The sequence below is a fragment of the Brassica napus genome, chromosome A8 (genome assembly GCF_020379485.1).
Source record: "Brassica napus cultivar Da-Ae chromosome A8, Da-Ae, whole genome shotgun sequence".
NCBI classification, from domain to species: Eukaryota; Viridiplantae; Streptophyta; class Magnoliopsida; order Brassicales; family Brassicaceae; genus Brassica; species Brassica napus.
In genome coordinates, this window is record NC_063441.1 from 10,217,207 (window position 1) to 10,234,392 (window position 17,186).

A 17,186-nucleotide genomic window follows, 5' to 3' on the forward strand; every position below is an offset into this window, starting at 1 on the left:
CTAGGAGCCAGCTATAAAATTAAAACATATATTAATATAGTTATTAAAAATAATGAAAAAAAAAATTTTAGTTGTACTACCTCTTCGAAGATTCGGTCGGCTTCTTCGGTGGACAATGTGACGGGTAATCCATCGGGAGACTCCTGAGTTAGTTGCGTCTCCCGTTCTTCAATCCGAGTAGCCACTGCTTGAGCGAGTTTCTCTGATGCAGGATCCACAAAAACTCCGTCGGATGTGGCGTGAGTCATCTTGAATAGGTCAGACAGAGATGGTAAGACTCCCGTCTTCTCCAACTACAAAAAAAAAATATTAAAAGTTATATTAATTGAATATTTTAAAATAAATATTTAAAAACAAAACTTACAACGTCTAGACGGATGCCTGCATGTGGTTTTTGGCCGGTTCTGTGAAGCATGGGCAAATTACCATCTTTATCCTTCGTTCTTCGAGAAGCCGAGCACGAATTGGCCTTTTTGATCGAAGACGGGTGCTTCCAATAGGCGATGAGGCCATCCCACACATCCGTCGTGAGCTCAGTGGGCTTTCCCTCATACCCGTCGAGCTCCCACTTGTCCTTCCAATCGGAGACTGTGTTGCAGAGGCGGATCTTTGCTTTTGCAACGAATTCCGCCTTCACCATCTCGGTGATTCCCAAAGACCAATGCCACTTTTGCTGAAACACAAAAAATTTGAAAAAATTACAATTAATAATAATATTTAAAAAATATATACATATTTAAAAGTTAAAATTTAATTAAATTTAAAAATCTTACCGCAAACATTTTAAACCACGTGATCTTAACGTGATTTGGAGTCTTGCTCCAGTTCGGATATGCCCCGTCGTAGTAACCCTTAATCGTTTTCGAAACGCTCCGGCCAACACGGTTATTAGCCCCAAACCTGAAAGGAAAACAATTTAACCGTTAGAAAATAAAAATATTTTAAATTTTTATGTAATAAAAATTAATAACTTACCAATAAGTTCCTCGGGGTCTATCGGGGTCTAGAACATCCAAACCCTCTCGTCCGGGCTGGGCAAGCAAATCCTCTACCGTATATCTCGCGAATGGGGCATATGAAGGCACACGCAAATCCGGATGAACTGCACCTTCTGGGACAGGCTCAGGTGCAGCCGCTGGAGGAGGAGGTGGAGGCATATGCGGTGGAGGCATTTGCGGTGGAGGCATCTGCGGTGGAGGAGGACTCCAAGCAACTCTCTGAGAAGGCTGAGAGTCTGGAACTGCGGTGGAGGATGATGGACCAGAAGACGATGGACCGGAAGAAGATGTACCGGAACCATCGTCGCCAAACAAATCTCTATAACTAGGTGCTCTGGATTTTCTTCTAGGAGCCATCTAAAAAAAATTAAAATAAATTTTATCAGTTACGACATAATAAAAATATTATTCCGTTACCTAACTAATCACCTAAACTAATTACCTAACTAATCACCTAAACTAATTCCGTTACCTAACTAATCACCTAAACTAATTTAAAAAAAAAAAAAAAGAGAGAGAGAAGAGAGAGTTTACCTTAGAGAGAGCAAAGGAATTTGGGAGGAATGAGCGAGGCAGCCTCGCTCTCGGCGTCCCCTTATATAGATTAGGATTCGTCGTAAAATCGACGTAAATTTACGACGAAATTACCAGGCCCGCGTTTTTCCATTTACGACGAATTTACCAGGCCCGTGTTTTTTAATTTACGACGAAATTACCAGGCCCGTGTTTTTCGAGTTACGACGAAATTACCAGGCCCGCGTTTTTCCATTTACGACGAAATTACGACGCTTAACCCTAAACACCGAGAATGAAATCCCTAAACCCCAAAGTGACATATCATCTAACATCATATCTTATATCATACTACTTCTTACTCTTTCTTTTAGAAAATATTACAATAGAGAAATCCAACATTTGATACATATATTACATCACTCTAAATCGTTTTCGTTCTCATCACTATCATTACAATCATCATCGTCGCTTCTCTCGAACTCGTCTTCACGTGCTTCATCTGTCGCATCTTCGGGAATATCTTCATATTGAAAGTTTTGCGGGTCGATCAAAAGGATTTCATCAGTTGGTTGTTCTGGTACCTCAACTTCAGTGATAGCGTCTTCTTCTTGCAAGGGCGGTTCTTCTCCAACGACAATGCGTCCACGAGGTGTAACTTTGATAGCAGTTACCCAGTTTATCCCGGAAGTTCGAAGCCGAGGATAAGGAAGGAAGCTAACTTGCTCGGCTTGTGAAGCTAAAATGAAAGGCTCAAATTTGTTGTATCTTCTCCCAAAATTGACATCCACAACACCAAATTTGTTATACCGAATCCCTCGGTTCACAACAGGATCGAACCATTCACATTTGAAGAGGACGCATTTTAGCTTCAATAACCCCGGAAATTCCACTTCAATAATCTCCTGCAATATCCCGTAAAAGTCTGTTTCACCTTTCACACATATTCCGTAGTTACTCGTTGCCCGATGTCTCCCATACTCGTATGTGTGAAAGGTAAATCCTCGTGTGAAATACATAGGTGATGTGGTGACCTTTGCAACTGGACCTTGAACCAATTCATGAAACCATACGGGATAATAAGGATCGTCATAATCAACCTGCAAAAAACATATATATATTCTTAAACACTTACTTAATTAATATAATAGTATGAGATATATTACCTGTGATTTTAACCACTTGACAAAGTGCTTATCTTTACGTGTATCCACATCAGTTGCAGATATTCCTGGTATTGCTTCTTCAACTTGAGATACAAACATCCTGCAAATTGAACAATTAATCAAATCATACATAATTAACTTCAATTCATATAATTAACATTCACAAAAGCAATGCTTTGTGAACAGGTCCACGAAGCAATGCTTCATACGGTAGGTGGACAACTAGATGCTCCATGACGTCAAAAAATGAAGGAGGAAATATCTTCTCCAGGTTGCACAATATGATCGGAATGTTCTGATGAAGTTGTTCGATGACTTCTTCTTTGAACGTACGTGTGCTAAGATCTCTGAAAAATGCTCCGATGGCTGTATATTTTAAAAGGAATCAAATTAATAACATTTCGTAACATAGGTATATATATAAATTTATAATTACCTGCAAGTGCTTCGTGGACATTTGCTGGAAGGAGCTCGGCAAAAGCAAATGGAAGCAGTCGTTGCATAAACACATGACAATCATGACTTTTCATTCCGGAGAACTTTTGACCTCGTTCAATACATCTTGACATATTTGAAACATAACCATCAGGAAACTTAACTTCCGATGCAACCCAGTCAAACAAGGTTGTTTTCGCTGCTGATGACAACCGGAAGATGGGAACAGGAACGTTTCCATTGCTCTTGATATGTAACTCACTTCTTGAGCAAATATCAGGTAAGTCCATCCTTGACTTTTTGTTATCTTTTGTCTTCCCAGGGACGTTAAGTAATGTATTCATGATGTTCTCAAAAAAGTTCTTCTCGATATGCATGACATCCAGATTGTGGCGTAAGAGAAGATCCTTCCAATACGGTAGCTCCCAAAATATACTCTTCTTATGCCAATTGTGAGATACACCATACCCATCAGGCATATTTCCAGGAACATGCCAATTTCCTCCAACCTTAACTGTTTCCTGAGCTCCGTAATAATCAATGTCCGCTTCGATCTGCTGGCCGGTGAGATATGGAGGAGGACTGTCTCTGACAATTTTTTTGTGTCGAAACAATGTCTTGTTTCTTCTGTACGGATGGGCAAGTGGAAGAAACCGACGATGACAATCAAACCAACAACTCTTCCTACCATTCTTCAGTTGAAAAGCATCCGTGGATCCAAGACAATACGGACAAGATAATCTTCCATGTGTTGTCCAGCCAGACAACATCCCATAAGCAGGGAAATCACTTATCGTCCACATCAGAACTGCTCGCATCGTAAAATTGGTTTTCAAGGAACAATCGTACGTCCTCACCCCTTCTGACCACAATTGCTTTAGCTCTTCTATCAACGGTTGAAGAAAAACATCAAGAGACCGTTTTGGATGCTTCGGCCCTGGGATTAATATGGTCAAAAATAGAAATTCTTGTTCCATGCACATATCCGGCGGTAAATTATACGGCGTAAGAATGACTGGCCACAAAGAATATTGTCTACCAGACATTCCAAATGGACTAAATCCATCGGTGCATAACCCAAGATAGACATTCCGAATATTTGTAGCAAAATCTCCGTGTACCTTGTTGAAATGTTTCCACGCTCTTGCGTCTGATGGATGTGCAACCTCACCATCTCTCTGGACATGTTCGGCATGCCACCTCATCGACGCAGCAGTCCTCTCAGATTGATATAATCTTTTCAATCTGTCTGTAATTGGTAGGTACCACATCCTTTGGTACGGTACCCTATTCCTCCCACGGCCTTGCGGTTTGAATCGTGGTTTTTTGCAGAATCGACACTCTTCTAACTTGTCATCTTCCTTCCAGTAGATCATGCAGTTGTCGATGCAAACATCAATCATCTCCGAGGGTAACCCAAGACTATAAACCAATTTCTGAATCTCATAATAAGATTCAGCAGACACGTTGTCTTCTGGCAAATACTCTTTAAACAACTCCGCCCATGCATCCATGCAATTCTCAGGTAAATTATGATCCGTTTTAATATTCATCATCCTAGCTGCTAGAGACAATTTAGAGAGACCTTCTCTACAACCAGTGTAGATTGGTTGATTTGCAGCATCTAGCATTTCATAAAATCTTTTTGCATCCAAATTAGGTTCTTCTACATTTCCAGTTCCATCTGCTATTGTTGTAGTTGTTTCTAAAAATGCATCACTAATCATATCTTGAACCCTATCATGATCTACCATCTGCTCCTCTTGATGATAATTATATTCATTATGCACATGATTCGGTTCTTCATTATGATGAGCATCCTCAAAATTAGCATTACTACTACTAGCTTCATTTCCCCCATAACCCTCTCCATGTTGATACCAAATGTAATACTGTGGTGTAAATCCTCTGTTTACTAAATGATTCCATACAGTTTCACTACGTGCAAATTTCGAATTTTTGCATTTTGAACAGGGGCAGAACATCTTACCGCTTTCCTGCGTGATCGGTGTACAGCCCGCCTGGTGCATGAATGTCTCTAGCCCGTTCAGAAATGCATTCGTCACTCTCCCGTCGGAATCTTTGTGCAAATACATCCAACTTCGTAACTCGTAAATACTACCGCCACCGACCATTTTTTCTACTATTTTTTTTTAATTTTTTTTTTTTCCGTTTGTGTCTTGTGAGGAAGAGAGTTGTGTGTTGTGAGGAAGAGAGTTGTGGGAAATGACATATATATAGAGAAATTTTCGAGTTGGGTAGTTGAAATATAACAACGATTTTACAAGGGAAAGTTTACATGGATTTTACATAGTTTTTTTACAACGACTTTACAACGAAACTCGATAAGTTTTTCACCTAAATATAACGGTAACATGATTCGTTGTAATATCGATGTAAAATTTCATTTTCGACGTACTTACGTCGTAATATTACATGGCGTTTACGACGAAATTTGGTTTCGTCGTAATTGCGTTGTTACCCCACCAATTACTATTTCTAAAACAACGATAAGGAACCTGTGTCGTTCGTCTGTCTGCCAATTCAGTGGAACGACAAGGAGAAAGTGGACGGAAGTGCAGCTGGTTTGTACTTGAGAGGAACCTTTGACGATGGTCGGAGGTTTCACTCAAGTATAAACCAACTTCACTTCCCTCCATTTTCTCCTTATCGCTCTACTGAATTGGCAGACAGACGAATGACTCATGTTCGTTATCGTTATCTTCGAAATAGTAATTGGTGGTTCGAGAAGAAGAGAGTTGTGTGTTGTGAGGAAGAGAGTTGTGTGTTGTGAGGAAGAGAGTTGTGGGAAATGACATATATATAGAGAAATATGGTAAGTTTTACATGGATTTTACATGGAAAATTTACAACGCGTTTACAACGAACTTAGGTAAGTTAAAGCACTTTCAATACACGTTTTCACCTTTATGTAACGGTAACATGATTCGTTGTAATGTCGATGTAACGTTTACAACTATTTTGCATTCCACGTACTTTCGTCGTAAACTTACATTAACTTTACGACGAATACATTTCGTCGTAAATTACCATCGAGTTTACGACGAAGTCATGTCGCGTCGTAATTGCGTTGTAAAGCTTATGTAAATTTACGAGGAAATAATTTCCTCGTAAAATACCGTTGTTACTGCTACGTTTTCTTGTAGTGTCGGAACACATTTTCACATTAAAAATGGAGAAGCTACAGAAGATGATCTCGGAGAAGTCGGTAGTGATCTTTAGCAAGAACTCGTGCTGCATGTCTCACACAATCAAGACTCTCTTTTTAGACTTTGGCGTAAACCCGACGATCTATGAGTTAGACGAGATCAACAAGGGAAAGGAGATAGAGCAAGCATTGGCTCAGCTTGGCTGCAGCCCCACCGTGCCGGTGGTGTTCATAGGAGGTCAGCTGGTCGGTGGAGCCAATCAAGTCATGAGTCTTCATCTCAATCGCTCTCTTGTTCCGATGCTTAAGCGAGTTGGGGCGTTATGGCTTTGATAAATATCGACAGATACCTACGTCAGATGGTCGTTTTGATGATAATAATAATAATAATAAATATAATGTATTAAAACTAATTAAAAAAGCGACAAAAAGCAGATACGTGTATTTATTCTATGAATGTTTTGTCAATCTAACTAAGTTTTGTAAAGGATATATCTAATAATAAAATAGCTAGTTTTGGTCTCAGTGTTCTAAAATACGGTCTAGGCTCCCGCCTAGGCGGCGTTTAGTCGCTATATGGTAATTGACCGTACTATTTTTATGTTATACAGTGTTTTATGCGGATTTCTATAATTTGGGTGAATAATAGCGTTTATGCAGATATTATGTGGTTTACGCAGACGCCTAGGCGGATTTTAAACAGTAATATTCAAAAAAATAAACTATTAATATTATTATTATATTTTATTAATTTTATTATTTATATTACTTATACTTATTTTTGTATTTATATGATTGTAGATATTAGTATAATTGTTGCAAAATAATTTTAAATTTATCATCTTTATATATTTAAAATGGCTTTAATTTTTATAATTTAAAACTATTTATATATGTTAAAATATATACTTTTACATAAAACTGGATTTAAAATATACTTATGTTCAGTTTTTTTTTTCAAAATAATGTATATATATTTATCTTATACTTATATTTAATGTAAAATATATATCCGTATATACCCCGTTTAGGCATCTGCCTTTACGGCTAGACACTATACAGTTATCTAACGCGTAATGAACGCCTAGCACGTTTTAGAACACTGGTTGGACTTCTTTCCCATGTTTATATCTACATATTTATATATATATATATATATATATATATCCTTTTATAAAATAATATTGTATGTGGGGTTTAAGAATGTAAAATATATGCAAGCATAATATATTTAACATTGTATTGACCATTATTCTAGGACGCCAATCAAACAACATCAACTTCTTTTTTTCATCAACAACATCAACTTTGCAGTATGATTTTTTTTTTTTGAATGAACGTTAAATTATATTCACCAAAAAACATGTTTTGTATATCAAGTGCAAACAAAATCTGAGACACTAGATATTAAAAAAACTTTAGAATGTAGTGCCAAACCAAAATTGTATAAGACCTTCATGCTTCTTGTTATCTGTAGATCTCAAAAGAGCAAGACCATTTTTCACATTTTTCTTTTCATATTCTTATCCAACAGCTTGTGTAGACCTTGAGCAGAATATTTCTTTCTCTCCAGATCATGTGGATTGCAGCTTCCAGTAGCTTCTCTACAGTATGATTATAACAAAAAGGTCATGTAGAACCTAAAATCTACACAAAGTATTTGACAGTGATCAGGATTGATATAGGGAAGACAAATGATGTGGGCAACGATATATATCTTTAGAACACAACAATGTTAAGTAGTTTCTGATAGGCGAAAATAGATTTTATTGATAACTGGGATCAAATACAATGAATTGAACTAGATCGAGTGATACAAACGAGATCGATAAAGAGAGAATCTAAAAGTGGGAAGACAACAAGATCGATGTGAATGTGTAGCTCTCTCTAGGGTTTTCAACGTGTCCTCTTCTGTGTTTCTTCTTCTTCCTTTATAGTAAGTCGACTCCGAGATCTCTATGGTAGCTCCGCGATCTCAGCTTCTTGTTATGCGATCTCTGCGACTCCTTCTTCGAGCTCGATTCTCATTGTGGGCTTCGGCCTGTCTCGGCCCATTCTTTTGATCGTGGCCCATTTCGGTCTTGACCAAAATTGGGTCTAACAGGTCATACTAAAGAAACAATGGCAGCCACAAACCAGAATGTAACATGACCATAATTACCAGATCAAATCAAAACAGAAGCAGATCAGGATGGCTCAAATCAAATTCTGGGGCAAATTGTTAACATTACAGACAATCAGTCACGATCTGAGACATATTAAACTTGCAACTGAGCCAAAAATATCTCCTTCGTCCCGACAGTCGCCATCCTGGTGAGATGATTATAACTGCAACTGAATCTGGTAATAGTGTTGCCTAAATCCGTAAAAAAATCCAGTCAAACCTCAAAATCCTTTTTCTCAGCTATAACCACCACAAATTCAGTTCACATAAAATATCTCCCCCCACTTCTTCACGATATTAATTTAACAGAATACCTAATTGTAAAAATTGAAACCCAGAAGAAGAAAAGAAAAAATATCGTGTCATGATCTTGTTTGTGGGTGTAGGGAATAAGTTTCATTATTGGTTGAACTTAAGTATATTGGTAACATATTGATTATATTTTATTATTTAGTCACAACATGTTTAATAGGTCTAAATTTAAAACATGTCAAAGGTAAATTTCAAATAAGACTCTGTTTTAATAGATTAGACTAGATTTAGATCCGTGCAACCGCACGGGTGTTTGTTTTCACTTTTTTAAACATAAATTATTGTTTTAGAACATAAGTGGTATATATTTTTAATGTTAATCATATACTTAAATATTTATATAACTATTTCAAATATAATAATTTTATAATTTACATGTTATAATTAATTAATTGTTTAAACCTTATGTATTTGCCACTTCTTATTATATATTTATCTTATTGTATTTGTATTTAGTTATTAAGCAAATTAATATATTCATGAGAAAATATATTTAAAAAATATTTTGTATTTAATTTAGGCTAAATTCTGACCCGTATTTCAAAACTGGATTTCTTTTTATCAATATTTTTATAATTATTCATTTTAGATAATCTATTATTGTATATATAAAAGTGTAAGATATGTTAATTTTTAGATATGTATTATATAGTTTGTTAATTTTAAGCTGTTCTATCATCATATTATATTTTAAATAAATAGTTTATATTTATGAAAATAAAATTTATAAATTTATCAATTGAATATAATTTTATCATATTTATTTTAGTATAATAATTATATTTTAACATGATCATGACTATAAAAGTAGATAAAATAGGATATAATTTATTTATTTTCATTTCTAAACGATAACTTAAAATACATTAAGTTATTGTTTAAATATTTTTAAACAGATTTATTAGAATTTTTAAAATATAATATATAAATATATATTATATTATATTTAAAATGAAAATATATTATGATTAAAGTAATTACAAAGATTTTATATTATTAACTTTAAAGAAATACATGTTAATTTTTATACATGTATTATATAGTTTGATAATGTTAACTCATCTTACCAACATATTAGATTTTATTTTTGAACATAAATATTTTATAATTACGAAAATAAAATATATAAAAAAATAATTTTAATACAATTTTATTATATTTAGCTCAATATAATAATTTTATTTAGCTCAATATAATAATTTTATCTTAATATGATTGATTATGATTATATAATAAATAAAATATTATAGATTTTTTTTATTTTTTATTTTATATAACTGAATATATTAATGTATAATAATATTTTAAACTAATTTTGAAATTAGTAAAAATATTTAAATATAATTTCGAAATTGAAGATCTTGTAAAAATCTTTTCAAACCGATTTGTTTGACTTTTAAAATAAATATATTTATATTTAAAATGAAAAGATATCAAAAGATATTATGATTAAAATATTTTAAAATTTCTATTTATTATTAGTCTGAATTAAAATGTAGTATGAATTTCTATGAATAGGTCCATTAAGTCCATTTTTAAAAAAATCACACATGAATCAAGGTTGTGACTTCTGTTTTAATATATAAGATTAGATACAGATTGGCTTCAGAAATAAATACCAAACGAGTATATATTCCGTAACTTTTAGTTTTTAGACGGGAAGACGGGTTATTTTGCCACGAATAGTATCATATAGCACTATATATCTCCTAAACTATAGCCTCATTCCAGATGTTCCCCAAACAAACGTCGAAGCCTATTTTTCCATGAAACTCAATTTGAAATTGGTTAAGTCAATTTTCGGTATAACCGTAAAACCAAACAAAAAAAAAACTCAGAAATAGAACCAAAACCTAATTTAGTAAAACCCAAACAGAAAAAAAGTGATCCGGCCATCATCCTCATCCGCACCCCTTTTATCCCTAGATTTTACCCAAATTCTTCTTCACCTAATCCTAACCCAATACTTCTTCATTTACATATGTATTGCTTCCATTAGTTAATTTCTTCTTCTTCTCTCATTGTTTTGGATATGCTTGTTTAATCTTGTCACTCATGTTCTTCAAGAGAGATATAGAGAGATTAGTTCATTGGTTTAGAAGTTTTGATTCAACGGCCCCACCACCTCAATTACCAATAAACACATTTTTTCTTTATGTCTTCTCCTTCAACCTCATTCTAATTCAGATCTTAGACAAGAGAATCAAATCTCTTATGTTTTGAATTTTACTGGATAAATCAAATCTCTTAATCGGAGAAAACTATCATCAGTGTCTCAAGTTTAATGATATTTAGACAAGAACATCTTTGGATAGAGAAGACAAGTCTCACGTAGAAGTAGAAAAAAAAGGAAGAAACTTTGTGGGTTTTATGATTTTGATTTCTATGACTACGTCTACTATGGCTTCAAGCTGGGTTCTTGAACATTTCTGAGTCTTTGAATTCAGCCATGTTTACAGATTGATGAAGGAATAAGAAGACCAGAAGCGTTGGTTTTGCCTTATTTTTATAGTCTGTTGTTTTTAAATCGGATCCGGTTTAATTTTGAATTTGGTTTAGTTTTGGTTTATTATTAAAATTTTGATAGTTTTGGTGTATTATTAAGAAATTTAAACCTAGTAATTTAATTTTATGGGGTCAGGGATTTCGAAATTTTAATCTAAGGAGATGTAAGTGTTAAGCTTAAGTTTTATCGGGAACTAGGTTTGGAACTTTTATGTCGGAGACATCTAAAACGAAGTCATAGTTTGAAAGATATATAGTGTTATACGATACTTCTCGTGGGAAAATAGCTTGTCCTCCCATTTTAAACCATCAATTTGTACAGAGATCTGTAACCAACATACAGTCTTCTCATTTTTCATTTCAAAATAATTTATTTTCATTTTTGGTTTTGGTTTTAATTTTTGTGAAATCACTGGTTAGATTAAGAGTGTTTAGAGTAATTAGGTGGAAAAAATAGAGTAAAAAAGAGGAAAAGAAAAAGTGAAAACTAGAGTAAATGAGAGAAAAATAAACATGTTTTTACTAATATTATTTACTCTAAGATCATTCAAAATGTGGGGTGTTGAAACCAAGTTTCAACTGTTTAGTATTCAACAATGAGATTGTTGGAATTTTGTAATATATCTAGGTGGATTCATTAGTGTTGCAAAATTTTAACTTTTGAATTTTTTTTCTGGCTCGTCTTAAACATGTGGGACAAATTGATTGGGCAGAAAATTTGGCCACCTTATGCGGATAATTTTTTTTAATCCGGAAGGATTTAAATGATATGTTTTCATTGGTGTGCAGATTTTTTTCAATTTTTATGTTGTTTGTTTATTATGTGGCTTTATACCTAGGCATTCAACAAAGAAACTATAAATATAACACATTAAAAACACAATATGATATAGAAAATTCACTGGTCAAGACTTTCTTTTCATACTGATGTCCCAATATTTCCTTAGAATCTTTGAAATGATTATTTACCAATTCTTACGGAAAATCATCACAAGGAGTATTTTTGGTTGTTGTATAGAAGTTTATCTTAAGAGGTGATTCGTTCTATATTCTGTAGTATTGTTACTGATAGTAAAATTACTCAGAACAAAAGAATCTTCTTCAGATAGCTTAGATCAAAAGTTGCCAAGAGAATGTTCACTAACACTAAATCGTATAACTAACGCAAATCAATAACGAAAAATATTATGCTTACAATGTTATCAACAAACGTCAATTCAACCAAAACGATTTTTAAAAATTTCATGTATACCAAAGTTTCAACACATTAACTTCAATCTTGTATCAATTTTTAGCCGTATCAATATCTCCAACAAAAAAACAAAGTAATGGGCTTCTTTTTTGAAAAGACTATCATTATTATTTTTCCCAATCAAACTTATGATGACAATATATATTAACGTAAAAGCGATTGTTGTGATATGTAATATTAAGATATATATTAACATAGATATATACAGTGAAACCTCTATAAATTAATAATGTTGAGACTATATCAAAACTATAATTTTTTTATTAATTTATAAAGATATTAATTTATCGATATACTAATTGAACCAAAAATTAATTTAAGACTATAAATTTATATTATTTTATAGAAATTTTTAGTGTATACTAATTTATAGAGTATTAATTTAAAAGAGTTATACTGTACTAACATATAGCCGGCATCATAGATAGTTTCTCAATATTAGCACTTATGTTTTATTATAATACAACATAGATTACGATAAATATCACATACATATTATCTATACTATTATTAAACTATAATATAATATAAAAAGATCACCTACGCCGACCTTACGTTATCTGCCCTGCATGGTTTTTGGTTAATGGTTTGTATTCGGGTTAACTAAATTGTATTCTATTCGTCAAAGTTATAAAGTTAAGCAGAATAATTATTTATATAGTTACAAAATTTTGAAATAATAATATTACTTAAAGGTAATAAATTAACGAATCAGATCAAAGTTACTAAAAACATGACAAATAAATTAAATGAGTCAGCTAAAATTACTTAAAATCTGACAAATAAAAAAAAATGAAAATAACCTAAATCAAAACATGACACCTAAGAAAATTAATGAAATAAATTGATGGGAAAATTGAAATCATATAATGATAAACATTTTCAAATAATATAAATTAAGATCTATTAAAATTGAATTGTTTTAGGAATAGATGAGTAAATATAGTGTGTCATGGTATTCTTTGGTTAAGTGTTTGCTAACATATGTTATAGTATTGTTTGTAATTTTAGGGTTAGATTTTGGAAGCTTAACCATTTTTTTTGAAAATTTAAATTTTGATTTATATTTGTTTAGTTATGTGTGTATTAAACACTTTCAAAGTTGATTTTAAGTTTTATAAAGTGTTTTTTTTTTCTAGTTAGTTAGTTATTTTGAATTTAGGGTTTAAGTGACTTAAATCTTTCAACAAATAATGCACTAGAAGTTCTGCGCAAATAGTAAATTTAGGGTCTAAAAATTTTTCAAGTAAGTCTTTTATTAGAAAACTTACTTGAAAGTCTTATGTCTCGAAAATATTTAACTTTATTGGAATTTTTATTTTTCTATATAAAGAAAATTTACACATTTTTTCTCTTTCTCTCAAATGACTACTACAAAAATGTAATGTTTCTCATTCTAAAAATCTCTAACCTTTATCTAATCTCTTTGAACTTAAAAACACCAAACTTTATATCAATTTCTCATTTTTATCATGTCTTTCTTACTAATTTATTTTGTTTTTACAGATTTTTCGTTATATGGTTCTCATCTTCCACTCATTTAAAGCTAGATATTTAAAACACTTACTTTTTGAAAACTTCTTTGGTTGTTTTAATATTTTCCTTTATTTTTGAAGCTTCTCAATGTTTTGAAGTCATTTTGGAAATGTAGGTTTTTCAGATCCGAAACAGATTTGGAAGACTTTCAGAGAAGTTTTTTCGAAAGTCTCTAACATTTAATGCACCAGAAAACTTCCAGGCTGGAAGTCTTCTAGAAGATTTCTGGCGGAGTCTTGTCTTTCCTTTCATAATAGATCTGAGTGTTTGGGTAAGTTTCTATGTCTGATTTTTTTTTCATTTGATAACTTCTGGTTGCTTAAATCTTTTACCTTTTTCCCAAACAAAAACTCTCCAATCTCAATCTACTCTCTTAGAGCTTAAAAATACCAAACTTTATATCAATTTATCATTTTTTCTCATGTCTTTTTCACTAATTCATCTTGTTTTGTAGGTTTTCATTACATGGTTCTCTTCTTCAACTCCATTAAAAGTAGATTTATGAATAATATTTTTTTTCATTTAGTAACCTCTTGTTGCTTAAAGCTCTTACCTTTTGAAAAATATTTTAGTTGTTTTAAGCTCCTACCTTATTTTTGAAACTTTTCTATGTTTTGAAGCCATTTGGATGCTTTTGCATACACATGTTTTTCATATCTGAGACAGAGTTTGAAAACTTCCAAGAAAGTCTTCTCAGAAGTCTTCTAACATTTAATGCACTAGAAGACTTTAAAGTCTTCTGGTGGAGTCTTCTCCCAAGTCAAGTAGAGTCCAAACATGTCTTTGTGGACAAATGATTTATAATAGTTTTGTTTATAGTCCGTTTTATGATTTGTAAGTGTACTCTTTTAGTTATAAATTTTTTTGTAAACTTAAAGAGAAATTAATGAAAATATTTTTATGTCTATAATATTATCTTACCAAAAGTTATTGATACAACTTCAGTAACAAAACACTATCACCCAAAAAAGTAGTCAAATCACAAAATATAAAACATTACATAAGTTCAAACATATAACAGTTTCATTACAATTTCGAGCAGAAAATTAAAATATAAGCAGGAAATTTAAGCGGAAAATTAAAATTTAAGCGGGAAACTCAAATTTTAAGTGAAAATTGAAATTTAAAATTTAATGAAAGTTAAAAAATATATATTTTATGATTTAAGGAGACACCTTAAATCATATGACTTGATATTCTTGAAATTATTTCACACTTTAGAAAGTTTAAAAACTTATCTTAAAGTTACTTAACAAGATACAAAAACTAACATAGAAAACTTCCCATGAAGTCTTCTCTTATTAGCTAGAAACTTTAACAAACATGAATATTGGTAACCTCATAATTATCACCAATTAAGTTATCAATTTCATTTTGTTGCTCTAATATTGACTAATATACATGAATTAACAAGAAAATGTTAAAAAGTCTTTATAGTTTTAGAGAAAATGAAAGTTTATTAACACTGATGTAAAAGACTTCCACGGAAGTCATCCGCCAGACGACTTCTAGGAAGTCCTCCGCCACACGACTTCTAGGAAGTCATCCGCCAAACGACTTCTAGGAAGTCGCCTGCCAAACAAATTCTAGGAAATCTTCCATTTAAGTCATTTTTCGCAATTGGAAATTTACAAAGGAAGAATCCCGGAGAAGTCTATTCTACAGAAGACTTCTTTGTAAATATGGGCTTACTTTTGTTTTTGAATTTTTTTTGAAAGTACCTGAGAAGACTTCCCGGTACGTAGTCTAGGATAAAAAAATTAGTTTTGTAATCGACCGGTTTGTGTCAAAAATTTGACCTTTTCTAGACGGCTTACAAAGAAGTCTTCTACCAGAAACAATAAAACTTAAATATTTAATTTTAACTAGACGACTTCTATGTAAGTCGTCTAAGATACTTTTACAATTGAAAAAATAAACTTAAATATTTAATATTAATTAGACGACTTCCATGTAAGTCTTCCGGTAAACGACTTACACGAAAGTCTTCTGTGATAACCAAGGTTTGACCAGAATCTCAGAATAAAATTTTGGAAGTCTTCCGTGTAAGTCGTCTCCTAGAAGACTTACATGAGAGTCGTCTAATTAAAATTAAATATTTCAAAACTAACTGATAGTGAGACAACTTTCACCGAGAGTTCGGAAGACTTATATAGAAGTCTTATGGCAGACGGCTTCCCTGCAAGTCGTCTAGAGAATGTCAAATTTCTGACACAATCCGATCAATTTCAAAACTAACATGTTTATCTTAGACGACTTAGCGGAAAGTCTTCTCTGGTATTTTTGAAATTTTTTTGTTAACACAGAAAAGTTGGAAATACACAGAAAGTCAATTGCAAAACTAACCTATGTATTGACAAGAAGATAGAAGACTCTCGTCGGACAGATTCGGAAAAAAAATTGATTTCATAGCTTAAACCAGTGAAATAACTTGCTTACCGTCTCCAACCACAAAAACTTCGCCACAAAATCGAACCACTTGTTAATGACCAAGAATAAGAAGCTTGAATGGTTCTATGAACCTTAAAAAGTTTAGAATCAAAATCTTGAGTTTTTTAGATTAATATAGAGAGAAAGTAAAAGAAATGTTGTTTTAGGGCATAAAAAATGAGATGGGAGGAGTGAAAATCATTTTTAGGTGCATTAAAAGTTTCAAATTGGTTGTTCATGGTAGTTGGGTATTCATGGCAATAGAAATATTGTAAATATTTGATGAAGATGGGGATGATAGAGTAATATACTCATTTTTGGAAAAAAAACAAATAATAGCATTTTTGTGAATAATCCGAATTTTTGGGGTTTATAGGGCAAATGAAAGTTTCAAAAAATCATGGGTTAGTTTTGTGTTTAGCTTTGAATTTTGAGTCATATTTACAAAAAGTCATTTATTCATTGCGTTATTTTAGATTATACTTTATTTTTGTTAATGACATTAAAATATAAATAATTTCATATTCTCTTCAATTTTTTTTTTACATTTATGTAAAATAGAAATAATGATAAATAACATTTCATATTTATTTCAAACCAATTTATATACGTTTAGATATTTAAGCTATTTAAATTAAATATTAAAATAATGTGGATATATTTATCATTGAGGTTATCTATTTTTCTAAGAAAGTTTAAATTTGAA

General features: G+C 32.1%; 2 protein-coding genes across 2 annotated transcripts; one reads left to right on the plus strand and one right to left on the minus strand.

Moving 5' to 3' along the window:
- Positions 1 to 621: 621 nt before the first annotated feature.
- Positions 622 to 2,087, minus strand: LOC125577307 (classical arabinogalactan protein 9-like). The gene is made up of 2 exons (XM_048738640.1): positions 1,533 to 2,087; positions 622 to 1,355 (listed from the first exon to the last, which is right to left on the minus strand). The coding sequence occupies exon 2, from the start codon at positions 1,353 to 1,355 to the stop codon at positions 972 to 974; it is 384 nt and encodes a 127-aa protein (XP_048594597.1). The 5' UTR covers positions 1,533 to 2,087; the 3' UTR covers positions 622 to 971.
- A 4,198-nt stretch (positions 2,088 to 6,285) lies between these two features.
- Positions 6,286 to 6,806, plus strand: LOC106359583 (monothiol glutaredoxin-S4). The gene has a single exon (XM_013799257.3). The coding sequence runs from the start codon at positions 6,306 to 6,308 to the stop codon at positions 6,612 to 6,614; it is 309 nt and encodes a 102-aa protein (XP_013654711.2). The 5' UTR covers positions 6,286 to 6,305; the 3' UTR covers positions 6,615 to 6,806.
- The last annotated feature ends 10,380 nt before the right edge of the window (positions 6,807 to 17,186 follow it).